We start from the raw sequence: 12,813 nt of genomic DNA, 5'->3' as shown, positions 1-12,813 counted from the left end.
ACTAAATTTTATCAACAGAACATCTTCTTCAAACAAAATATTACAGGATAGTCCGATTCATAATACAACCCCCCCCCACCAAAAAAAAAGAACAATAAAAACAAACAGAGCTATGTAAAAAGAGAGAAATCTCCGAACTGCATTTGCTTGCCCACAACACGAAAACCCAGCAATGCAGGGGATTTCTCAAGCCCCTTCCAGTATGCTAACTATCCGTAATTCCTCAGGCTACTACCTGAGACTCCGCATGGAAACCCCAGGCTCTGTAGGAGCCATCAACATGTGGCGTGGGGGTGGAAGGAGATTACAGAGTCCCTGGTTGTAGTTTTGTTTTGCACAATTCTGGAAACAAAGAAAAGAACTGAAAAACACTTAAAAACAAAAGCCTTTTTAAAAGTAAATGCCGGGCGCCTGGGTTGGGCCGCTGCCTTCGGCTCAGGTCCTCAGGTCATGATCTCGGGGTCCTGGGATCAAGGCCCGCATCAGGCTCTCTGCTCAGCAGGGAGCCTGCTTCCCTCTCTCTCTCTCTGCCTGCCTCTCCATCTACTTGTGATTTCTCTCTGTCAAATAAATAAATAAATAAATCTTAAAAAAAAAAAAAAAAGTAAATGCCAAGTTGAGGTAAGACACTGGACTAAAACCCATCTATTTAAAGTGCTAGCACAGCGCCACAGCCCAAGCCAGGGGTCTGCAAATCAGAGCTTCTGGGATTACTGCTGGCTCACCCTTCCCTACACGGAGATTCCTTATCTTTTTAACTCCTTAAAGAGGTAAGAGCAATTCAGTGTTTGTTACACATAATTTCAGCAGGTTAATGAGAAAATGAGCTAACATTTCCAGATAGTACCAAAACTAAGGTTCTATCCTCACCTAAATCTGCTTGGCTCTGTTAGATCAAGCCCTCCAATAATGAAATGAGAACAAAGGCATCAATTTTTACAAGGGCACCAATGAGCTTTTTGGGGAATGGGGACAGCAATGCTATGCTCACCTAGATTACCATCATGCCTGCATGGTTGCCAGGAAAAGAATGTAGAAGGATTAGTGTGAGTTCATTAACGCTACAACTAAAAAATAAAACTTTAACCTGTTAAAGAACAGGTATCGATGATAACTTACATAATCTCATCAATCCTTTGCCACAATTTTTAAAATTCAGCAATGTGGATGTCTCTTAAACACACAAAAAATTGAAAATCTAAGTCTGTTAAACCATTTTACAGCTCATGACTAACAACCTCATCATTCTAAAGACCCCAAGAGTTTCAATTTGACAAAAATACAAATTGTATTATTCAATATAATTTCTGTCAAATTTCAGTTTGACAAAAAATGCCTCTAATAAAAGTTCAAGTAAATAAGCCTTTCTACAGACGTTTTAAAATTCAAAAGTAACAAATTTACTTTTATAAAATGAAGATGTATGTATGGTTCAGTCAGTTAAGCGACGGCCTTTGCCTGCATCCGGCTCCCTTCTCCCTCTGCCCCCCCCCCCCCCCCCCGCCCCACTTGTACTCTCCCTCTCTCTCTGTCGAAGAAATAACTAAAATCTTTAAAAATTAATTAATTAATTAATTAAATAAAATGAAGATGGAAACCAACCAACCACCAAAGCAAACACACATGTATTATAGAAAACAAACAAACACAAACAGCTGGTACTTTATACATGAAAGAGTCCTTGGGAAGCAGTAAGAAGCCCAACAAAGCCTGCAAAGCCACTGAGAAAAGGTAGGTAACAAAAATGTTAGGAGAAAAAAGCAATCAAACCACTCAGAATTTCAATGCAAGTCAGAAAGGCTCACAAAATTTTAATAAAAAGGTGTCCAATTAAGATATGACCTAAATTCCACTGCTTTCTCCAAAAATAAAAAATTAAAAGCAGTAACAGAAATAAATTAGAAACCCCATCACGCCACATTCAAACACTGTGGCTGTGTTCAACCCTCTAATAAACGGACTTTCAGTAATTAACATTTAAACCATGCATTTCCTTGATTTAAGCAATTGAAGCTGCCAGCCATCATCACACGCAGAGGATCCTCACTCTTCAGCGCATCTACAAATTCATCATCTCACAAATCTAAACCACTCTCTACCATTCACTTCTCCAGAAAACCGTCTTACTACTGTGACTTCATCAAAATTATTTCCAAGACTTAAAAAGGTGTGTGCCTTCCCTCTCCCTAAAGACATTTTAACTATTATGAGAACCAAGAACCACATCCCAGCCACAATTAGCCGTATGTCCACAAATACAATAGAATTCTGAAAAAGACTAGGCTATTACTCTGATTAGAAGCAAAATCATTTGAATTTCAAGGATTCCCATTCCATATGCAATCATTACTTTGATATTTCAGGATATACAATAACATCATTCTCAGTTACTACATAGCTGCTTATATTGGTCTACGTTTCAGTCACACTATTAGAAAATATACATATTTACTTAAATATTCAAAGAGAATACAATATTTTCTTTACAATATACAAAATACAATATATTTAAAGAAAATATAAATATTTCCAAATGCACATCAAAGTAATTTCCCCAAAAGATATAAATCATTACAACTTTAATATACTTTTCATATATCCATACATATCTTTAATAAACTACAGATTATTAAAGAACTGGAGAAGACCTTCATCAGGAAAAATATCTCAAAAAGTCAATGGTAACTCAGAAATTTTGTAGGGAAAGGGAAAAGAAAAATTAACTACCCTATGGAGAGAAGGGGATTGGAAAAGAGTCAAAGGCAATGGATCGGATCTGGGAAATGAAAAATATTTCAGAACCTATAAATCTTCAGATTTGGGCACTGATTTTTTTAAAACAAAATACAGAAACAAAGTAACTTCAATCTTTTTGGTAAAATCAAACTGTAGAAAACTGTGTATTTAATATTACATTTTTACTTTGAAAGAAGGTAAAGGCAGTAATCTAAAAAGTAAGCTACTTCAATCATTTCATTTTAGTATGTGCCACCAGCAGAAAAGAGCAAGCTCTGTTTTACACTTCATCTGATGAGCTGGTAAATAAAGTGACTCAAGGGAAGGTATTATTAAAACAGTCACTCCTAATGCTCTAAGCTGCAGATCAAGAATCAGTGTCTTTTTCTTCATTTCTGGCTCAACTGAAACTTCTCTCATCCATCTCCAAATTAGTAGTTTACTAGAAGAACATCTGAAATTAGTATTCCCTGTTTTTATAAATCATGTATACTCTTTGGCTGAGGTTAAAATTCTATAAGACTTTTAAATTAAACAATGTAACCATATCATATGTTACAATATCATAAAATCATCCACCAGCCAAATGTGTTAATTGGCTGATTTTACACATCAGAGGCCCAAAATAACATTATAACAAATGACATTTAAATTTGGGAGATTCTGCCCACAAATATGGGAGTATATTTAAGGTACACAGTTAAACTTAAGCCATGTGTTTCTGAAATGTTACATTCTATTCAATCCTTAAACCTAAGTTCTGATCCCATTAAGTAATTTCTGGCTTCAAAACCACGAACCCCTCTAGTTATTTTAGCTCAAATAATTCCTATTTGAGTAGAAATAGGATATAAGAAAGAAGCAAGAAGAAAGTCGATTGAAGTGACAAAACAAGCAGTCAGTCCAAGAAAGGTAAAGGTAATGAACTTTTGACAGAGAAATCCTATCTCCCATAGAGATTACATAAAAGCATCTATCAAGAGGAATTACATATTAAATTAGACATTGAAATGCCTATACCCTTTAACTGTAAGCCTAGCTACTTTTTTTTTTTTTTTTACCTGATGCTGTTGGAGCTCCTCTTCCATCAGCTATTGCTTTGGAAGCAGGATTTGTAAGCATCTGTGTGTCTTCCTTTTCTGCCCTGGGACATTCATTATGGTAAGCTGGATCTGGGGCTAGTGGTGCTGAAACTTCCGAACCACGACTTAAGTCAAGAGGGAGACAGGGTCCCAGCTTCTCAAGTGACAAATGTGCAACATCAGGCACTATACAAAATAAAGAATGTAATAGAATATTAACACAGATAAACTGGCTTCATTAAAATCAATGTGGATTAAAATGTTATCTAAGTTAAACAGTGCCTGGCATGACAGAAGGCACTCAAATATTTGTAGGGTCAACGAAGTGCTTGTTAAGTCCAAAAGACGTAATAAGGAAAAAGAAGAAACTTCTTAGTGCTTTCATAATCTTTAATTCTTTTACGTTTGGTTCTATAGGAAATCAATATACATTACCCTCTGGTACTGAAGACTCTTGCGGATTTTGAGAACTGATGGAGAATACTTTCCCACCATCAGTGGCTGGAGAGGGAGGAGAAACCTTTTCTACGGAATCATCAGGCATGGGCAAGGTGGCTAAGCGCTGAGATCTTCTTCTCCGTTCACTATGCTTGAAAGGTCTAGAGGGGTTCACAGGCTGTGGAGAACCTAGAAAAAGATCTTCAATGTTCACGAAGCAGACACATGCCAGGACCATCTTATAATATTTAAGGAGATAAATGGGAAAAATGATTCAAATTCTGCCCTCTGATGTTGTAAGGTATCCACAAGGAACGGCATGTTCCAAAAGTAATCAAAGGCAAAAACTGTGCCCTCATTCACAAAAAGTTAATCAAAACTTCTAAAATCTAAAGCCTACTAGAACCAAAAAGAAAAAAAAAAAAAAAACATGGAACATTGATTTCAGGTAGTTTCCCAAGAGACAGACTACAGTTAATTCTCTAATTGCAGATCATTGTGATAGTTGTCATTCTTCCTTTGGGAAAATAGTCTCTGTAGAGCTGAGATTTTTAAAAAATTAAATATATATATTCCTTTTGCTACATTACAATCTAGAAACTCGAAGGGAAAAAAAAAAGGCAAGGGGCATCGGTGACAAAAATCTGACATGCATTGTAGAGTTAGTGCTTCTCTTGCCAAAATAAAAGTAACGTAAATAAGTTTATCCCACCCTCATTCCCACAAACGGATTTTTATAAACATAAGTTTGGGCCTGATTCATTAAAAAAAATTGATACATAAACAATTTTAAGTACTTATTATAGGCAAATAATGAGGACTTTAAAAGAACAGAATACTATTCTGGTCCTCATGGGTTTTTTCTTTTGTGGGTTTTTGTTTTTGTTTTTGTTTTTTTTAATAAGCTAACTTGGTGGGTCGATTAAACATCGTCTATGTAACGCAAAATTTCCACTTTTTTTTTTTTGCTTTTTTTTTTTTTAAACTTTAGTTTTCTTCTTTCTACGTGGCATGTAAACATGGAAGAATTTAGAACAGGCAGGATTACACAGGCCAATACACTCATGTTAACTTAGAAGGAGGAAATAAGAGTGGTCTAAAGAGCTTGATGTTTTTAAAAGTATTTAAAAGTAATTTTACAAAAATCGAAACAAAAAAAGACATGGTGATAATTGAAAAAAATAAAAGAATAAAATTCAATTGCTGTAACATTGTGGCTATAATACCAAAATACAAAACAATTTCAAAATAAAATACTTATCAATGTCACATGACATTGCAGTGACTACTAATGACATCACTTCATATGATAAATGTCAAAATGCAATGAAGCTTTATGAGGAAACAACGGAGTTTTTCTGTTCCCATTCTTTCTACCTGTTTATTAAAAAGAACAAAACCAAACCAAAAAAGTACCAAATCCTGCTCAAAAATTCAAAAATACGGTTTGGTAGAAAATACGGCAACTGAATGGAACCAGAGGCAACTATAGCTGACTGATCAAAGTCTTCTCAATGCCAACATTTTTCACAGTGGAAGACAGGATATGGAAGAGTTCATAAGAAAATGTGTCTTATTCATTTACTAATCAGGATACTAATTCACTTGATGTATCATTTGCCAATCGCTTCTCGGCCTTTTGGCTAAGATCAAGTGATATATCAATCGCCAACAGAAGTATCTCTTGTATCTAGGGTCTTCCCACGTAACAGTTTTCCTTATGTCTCTAATTTAGAATACTAAACAAGAGAAATGCAGGGTCATCTCCTCTTCTATATCCAGACCCATGATGGAGGCTATTTTTAAAAAGACTAACAAGTGAATCACCTCAAGATTAGTGGTATTGAAACAGTAAAATCTTTAAAAATAAGACCAAGGAAGCATTCCTCTTCATTAGTAAAAATAAACTGAAATTTGTACTCCAAACCCCAGAACAAGAATGGATAAAATGCACTGCAGGGAGACCGAGACAAATGAGGATGGTAACCGGGTCCATCCGTAACAGCAGTCTCAGGAATTGATAAAAAACATCCCGTGTGAGTCTTTAACTTTTTGTTTTGTTTTGGTTTGGTTTTTTGTAATGAATCAGGCCTCTCACTGTGCTTGGATTATTCTTGAGGATAGTCAAACTACAGTAAAAATTTGCGTTATTAAATGGTAAGGTTTCTCAATCAGTACAGTCTCTGTACAATAAATCAGTCAGAAATGTATATGCTTTTGCCCCTGAAATAGTTTTAAGCCTTCCCTATCATATCCACTTAAGATGGAATTTGTAAAAAGCAACTTCATAAAAATACAATATAACTACAATCAAACTGTTTTTAATGTATCTTATAGGATAAGTAACTATTTTTTAAAAATCTGTGCTCACTAGTTTTATTTATCACTGAAGAAGAAAGCTGAGATACAAGCGTCAAATCCTCGACTTGTATTAATTCTGGGGAAAGTGGTGATTTAGGGGGTTTTATACACCCAGAAGAATCTCCAGATTCATGTTTGCATTTCTTGCTGCGAGCCTTCCCTGAAGACAAAGTTGAGGATAACAGTGCAGGTTTCTGAGTGTTGGCAGAACTGCTAATGTCAGCTTCATTTTTTTTCTGACTTTGAGGTTTAGGTGAAATCGCCTGAATAAATAATAAAAAATTGATATTTTTATTTTGGTTTCTTCATTTTTGTTCTTGTATTCTATTTTGATTGTTAAGCAACTTTAGTATCCAAAAACATTGTTAAGCAACATATAACATTTCTATTACAAATGAAAAACCAAAAAGAACCCCACAAATTATTAACTAAAAGTTGAATAGGCTATCTTTAAAGGGATGCTGTCAACTTTTAGTCTAAGTTTGACTTTTTAAAAACATATTATTCATAATATTCTCAGAATATAAAATGTTATCTTGATGGGCGAAGATTTTCACAGTATTAAACTGAAACATATCTCACTTGACAGCATAATTACCAACTACCTTAATAACAAGTAAGTAAACAGCACTTTCATTTTCCAGGTCAGTAGAAGAATACATTTAAAAGCTTCTGACTTTCAGATGTTTTCTAATAAAACAATCTCCTTTATTAAGTTGAATGCAGAGGTGTAAGTAGACAGTTTCCCTTTAAAGAAAGATCTCAACAGGAAAACAATGACCAAATTAACGAAACATTATCTTTAACTCATTTTAGTGCTGAAAGCTAGAGTTTCATAAGCATAGTGCATCATGAAATCAAAGCCACCAGCAATACAGAGTTAAAAGACTAAAAAACAATACAAAACAAGCAACAACAACAACAAGAACAACAACAAAAAAAAAAACCAAGGAGTAAAACCAAGTGTAAGTTAAAAACATTGGATTTAAAAACAAAATACGTCGCATTCTTAGATGAGAATTTTTACCTTCCTCCTGCCAACTGATACTTTTAAAAAAAAATTAGAACTTTGTCAGTTCTTTCATAAAGGATTTCTTTATTCATTTGGCAGTAAAATTTCCTACCTATGTAGAAATAGATGTGAATGTGTCCAAAGACAATAGAGAATAGCCACATTAGATGGATTTATCATCTATGGATTGGGAATGCCTATGTTGTATCTCTTTCTGACACACTTATTTGAGAGCAAAATAGGAGATACACTTTTTAAAAAATCCATACTGAAACAGGCCTCTATAAAATAGAATCAAATTGCCACTATGAACATGCTTGTCCCCAGGAACCTTTTTACTTCCTGATCTTTTGTGAGGGATGACCATGAGGTCAGCAGCCTGCAGTTCTCTCGAATATGAAAGATCACTGTCTGGGGACCAAACAGCCTTCTGCTCCCACTAAAATACAAGGCACTCAAATTTCGGGGTACAGTTGGTATTAAGCAGGGCACCTTTGGATGTCCTACCGATGGCATGTCAGACATACCACATCAAAGGGATGGTGTCAAGTGTCCCATTCATTCAGTTGTCATTTCTATTCTTGAATTTACTCATTTACACATGTGTATAAGTGCAGAATAATCATTTGAAAAAGTACTCCATATATGGAAAGGATTCCTGGACTTATCATACAAGGTGTTGCCAGAAAAGTAATTAGAGCCATTACTTGTAAATAAACAATTTTATTGTTCATCTTCACATATGTGAGAGACATCACTACAGCATCCAGTACTCTCGAGTTACAAAGTTATAAAACAAGATTTTAAAACTTAAATTAGTATCTTGATAAGGTGCTTAACTTCTAAACAAGGACAAATTAACATTTTTTAAAACTTGCTGAATTATGCATCTAATGCAGGTTTATCCAAAAGTAAATATAACATGACAATTCCCTAATACAATTAAATAATCTATAATTAATATCTGAGAATTGGGGTTCAAAACCACAGTTTGAATTTTTTTTAAATGTAAATAAAGGAAATCCATTAGCACAGTAAGCTCTGGCTATAGGCCTGTTATCAATCGATGTCATGAGTGACATTATTTTTACTCATTAAGACAACAGAGGTTAGTGACAATCAATACCTCTCCTTTAAGTCTAGATACCAATACTTATAATTAAGAGTTTTATAACTCGGCTTTTTAACTTTGAAGCAGGGCAAACAGCATAAAAATTAAGAGTTTGGTTACAGAACATTTTCACAATATCATCAATCTGAATGACAAAAAATAGGGGAACAGCACTTATGTTCCTTAAAAAACTCAAATAATTTACAAACTTTTCAGTAATGATTATTGGTCTCTTTGTTACAAAACTGGCAAGGACTCTCAAAAATGTCTTACTTATGCAAAGAGAAACAGCCGAGTTACTCAATTTTTCTTTCTCTTTTTTACTGTCTGTAATTCTCTCTGAAATGGGCACTGCCCTTTATGCTAACTTCCACATGTAATAAGTAATTTTCACAATCACATTCACCGCATCAGGATTGTGCATAATGAAAGATTGACATTGTAATGAATTTTCCAGAAACATTTTATTACCCAAGTCCCTGATTTATTGCATTCTGAGAATACCATAAACAGTGGTGAAAATACAAAATATTGTTATATCTGGGACGTTGAATATAGTAATACAGAGTAAAAAAAAATCACTTAAAATTTGGTTGATATACTGACAGTAACGGCAGAGACTTAACCGCTTAATAATCACAGAAAATCAGAAGGTATGATTCGCTGACATATTTATCAATTTAAAAGCCATTGGTTTAATACAACATTAAATGGAGGCACCAAAACAATGCACTGTTATCAAATCAGGCCTAAAATAACCCTGAAAAACTCAATACAATATCAATTAAATTTGGACTATTTTGTAAAACGCATATAGAGAGGAGCAAAAGATACTCATTTTAAAGTCTTCTTTATTAGGCTACTAATAAAGAAAATTAAATTAATACAAAAGGATATATTAAAACTACATTAAGGCTCAGATTTTTAAAACAGGAGAACCAAGGAAATCCAGTTATGGCTATTACTGTGTTCTTATAGTCTTACAGTGCCCAAGAAGTTAAGCCCTTAGAGAATGTAAAAGCATGCACAGTTCATTATGTACAGGTACTATGGGAATCTGAAGGTAGCCAAGGCAAAATCTAGCAACTGCAACCTTCGCTTTTAAATTCCTCTATTAGGTGGTTTAAAGACAGACCCTTCATAGTTTTTTAAAATTCTTTTTTTTGTAGTTATTAAAATATACATCCTAGCAAAAATGTATGGCTCATTGATCAATTCATAAAACACATAGTCAGTCTAACAACACCAACTGTTACAATATAAAAGAAACTTCTTACAAAAGAAGCTTTATTAGATGTCAAAAACCCTGTTTTAACTCACAAATGAAAAGTATTTGTGTAAGGGTCTTTTGTAAGCTAGTTAAAGGTGGTCCAGCTGGAAGCTTATACCCTGGGATGCCTGTCTCTGGGCCTTCAAATGTTGGAGAGAGAGGCTTTAATGCCAGTCTACTGAAAACAAACACTAACAAAGTCTGTAGTTTTATCTGTATACCTGGGAGAAGGCAAAGTTAAAAATATATCATCCATTAATTAGCTTCCTATTCCCACATCTGATCACAAGGGCAATTTCAATTACGTGGATACTATAGCTCCGTGACCATTCCAGTTGGGAACCTTGAAAACAATCAAATGCTACCGTTTCATACCTGCTCCAGCATTGGAGCTGTTTCAGTGCAGTCTTCCTTTCTGTCAGCACCATCCACCCCAACAGCTTTGGATGCCAACAAACCTTGAGAAAAATTGTACAGAAATTGCTTATTAGAAAAATTAATGACTTTTACTCCAACTTCCCCCAAACTTTAGCAGCTGAAATCCCCCATTCTCAAATTTTACTTGTCAAAAATACAAACACCCTTAAGGGACTAAATCAGCACCTGAGATGCTTATGCAATTGGTTTCCTGTAAAAATATTACCCCTAATGATGTCCTTAAAACACACATAGACACACACACACATTTAGCCTAAAAATTAATTCTACAACTTAATGTCTAGAAACCCAAGATTGCTTAGATTAATATTCATAATATGGGCTTTGTCTATACAACTGAAATAGTTAATATTAAGATCTGAGAAATCTTTCCAAACATCTAGAATGTAAGGTTTTGTTGTTTTCATTATTAGCTAACAACAACAAAAAAAAAAGAACAATGCTTTATTTTTAACTCTACTTGGTTCCCTTGATCTAAGCTTTATGGGTTTATCCCTGTACCTCACTGTACCTTATCTTCTTACAAAAGTGCCAAAAACACTGACAGGACCAAAGTACAGACCCTTCCTACATTTGAGCTTAATATTATAGCCTCATCCTAGGAATTCCAGTTTTCTCCAACGTGTATCACTCTCAATTTTAGAAAACAAAATATTTCATCTAGAGTATATAAAATAACTTTGCAAGACATTAAAACTCTGCCTTAATTTATAAATTAAAAAAGACATTTATTTGGATAACGAATATGTCTTTGCTGATGACCACTGGCACATAAAAAGTGACCAGAAATCACTTTTGTCATTTTGAAGTTGGTTACACAAAAACTCTGCTTCAAAGGAAGTTAATTTAACTGATGGCATAACAGTAAACTTACTACAGCAAGTGTATCAGCCATACTACACTGAAGGAGTGTAGAGCAGACCTAATAGAAAAAGTGCCCACAGACGCCGTATTAGTAACATCAGGCTATCCATGTGGCCACATCTCTTGACTTTTTCAGGTAACAGTATGATAGATGTTAAGTAATCTAAGTATGAATTCAAATATTAAAATCATACCCTTAAAGCAGTATTAGAGCCAAGTGTTAAATGAGTGTTAAAACACCCTTCCTTTATTGGGAAGTTGAATATCCAGGACCCAGAATTGTAATTTAAGATAGAAAAGGTGGGGTGTAAAACAATGATTTTGATACATTTGGTCCAGTTGATGTAACAATCTATATAGTTTGCTCACACAATATTAAGTATAGATTTAAATGGGGGAAAACCCCAATACAGAAATAATTTCACAAAAACTTATAAATCATAAATTCAATCCCAATCATATTGGTATCCCTTCTGAACATATTTTTAGGTGACTGAAAGAGATATAGCATGGTGTACTTCCTTAACATATAAAACCATGCTCACTAGGTTTTTCTTTTCGAGCTAGTATTTTTGAGAATCAATACTACTGAAATAAAAAGGAAAGTATTAGGGATTAAGTTCTTTTAAAGAAAACTGAGTACAGGTTCCACTTCTAAGGTTTACTCAACTAAGACAAATATTTTGCTATTCAGTCTATCAAATATATCTTACTTTTGCTTCCTTTCACATAGGTTCTAGAAATACTTTTCAAATCCCATCAGTGCACAGAAGAGATCTCAATTATGAAATTTAAAATAAGGGACCACAAGCTTTAAAATAAAAAAATTCAGACATACTCATGAATTTGAATTAGGATATTACAGACCCAATTAATTAAAAGCAATTCCCACTTAATGGTTTATGAATGAAAAATAAAGCTTTGTAATGTTCTTATAAAAGGTAACAGGGCATTTAATAAAAAAAAAGTACTCAAAATTAGATTAGAAAATACAATACGTGACATCCTGAGAATTCATATGCATCCAATACAATTGATAAACGCTTTTCATACTTTATATCCATGCTATCTTACAGAAGAGGTACCAAATACAAACAACAAAAGGGAAAAAGAATAAAAGTCTTTGGCAAGTCTCTGATTCCTGCTGCCTTAAGAGACTGTCCAAAATCTGTTTTCTTGGCCTGTGAAGATGCTGGGAAGAAATGCAATATCCTTAGAAAATGAGAAGAGAGAGTTAAGTGAAAGGAAAAGGCTACAAATTAATTTTAGTTATCTGTAAATACTTATTACCAATATATCACTGATAGGTCTGCCTCCAGAAGAATGCATCTGTAATTATCATAACAGAATGCATAATCATTTCAAGATTATTAGGTAAATATCAGGTTAAAGTACATTATCAAATATTCATGAGTCACCACAAAGTCACAGTTTCTCAATACTGTACTTCTGCTACAAAATACATAGCGGTCACTCTCTGCTAACAGGAATGAATAGAATA

The 12,813-nt window shown here is 34.1% G+C and overlaps 1 protein-coding gene across 8 annotated transcripts in view; it reads right to left on the bottom strand.

Moving 5' to 3' along the window:
• Positions 1 to 12,813, bottom strand: part of PHF20L1 (PHD finger protein 20 like 1) — a 75,158-nt gene that overhangs the window by 30,630 nt on the left and 31,715 nt on the right. For all 8 annotated transcript variants that reach the window (XM_059395191.1, XM_059395189.1, XM_059395192.1 and 5 more), the window contains 4 exons: positions 10,386 to 10,468; positions 6,628 to 6,880; positions 4,254 to 4,445; positions 3,798 to 4,004 (listed from right to left, as the gene is read on the bottom strand). In XM_059395191.1, the coding sequence (XP_059251174.1) occupies positions 3,798 to 4,004; positions 4,254 to 4,445; positions 6,628 to 6,880; positions 10,386 to 10,468 (735 nt within the window). The remainder of the gene's footprint in view (positions 1 to 3,797; positions 4,005 to 4,253; positions 4,446 to 6,627; positions 6,881 to 10,385; positions 10,469 to 12,813) is intronic.

Source organism: Mustela nigripes, chromosome 3 (genome assembly GCF_022355385.1).
Source record: "Mustela nigripes isolate SB6536 chromosome 3, MUSNIG.SB6536, whole genome shotgun sequence".
NCBI lineage: Eukaryota > Metazoa > Chordata > Mammalia > Carnivora > Mustelidae > Mustela > Mustela nigripes.
The sequence above is the reverse complement of the archived record's forward strand: the minus strand, read 5'-3'. Positions and strand labels throughout refer to the sequence as shown.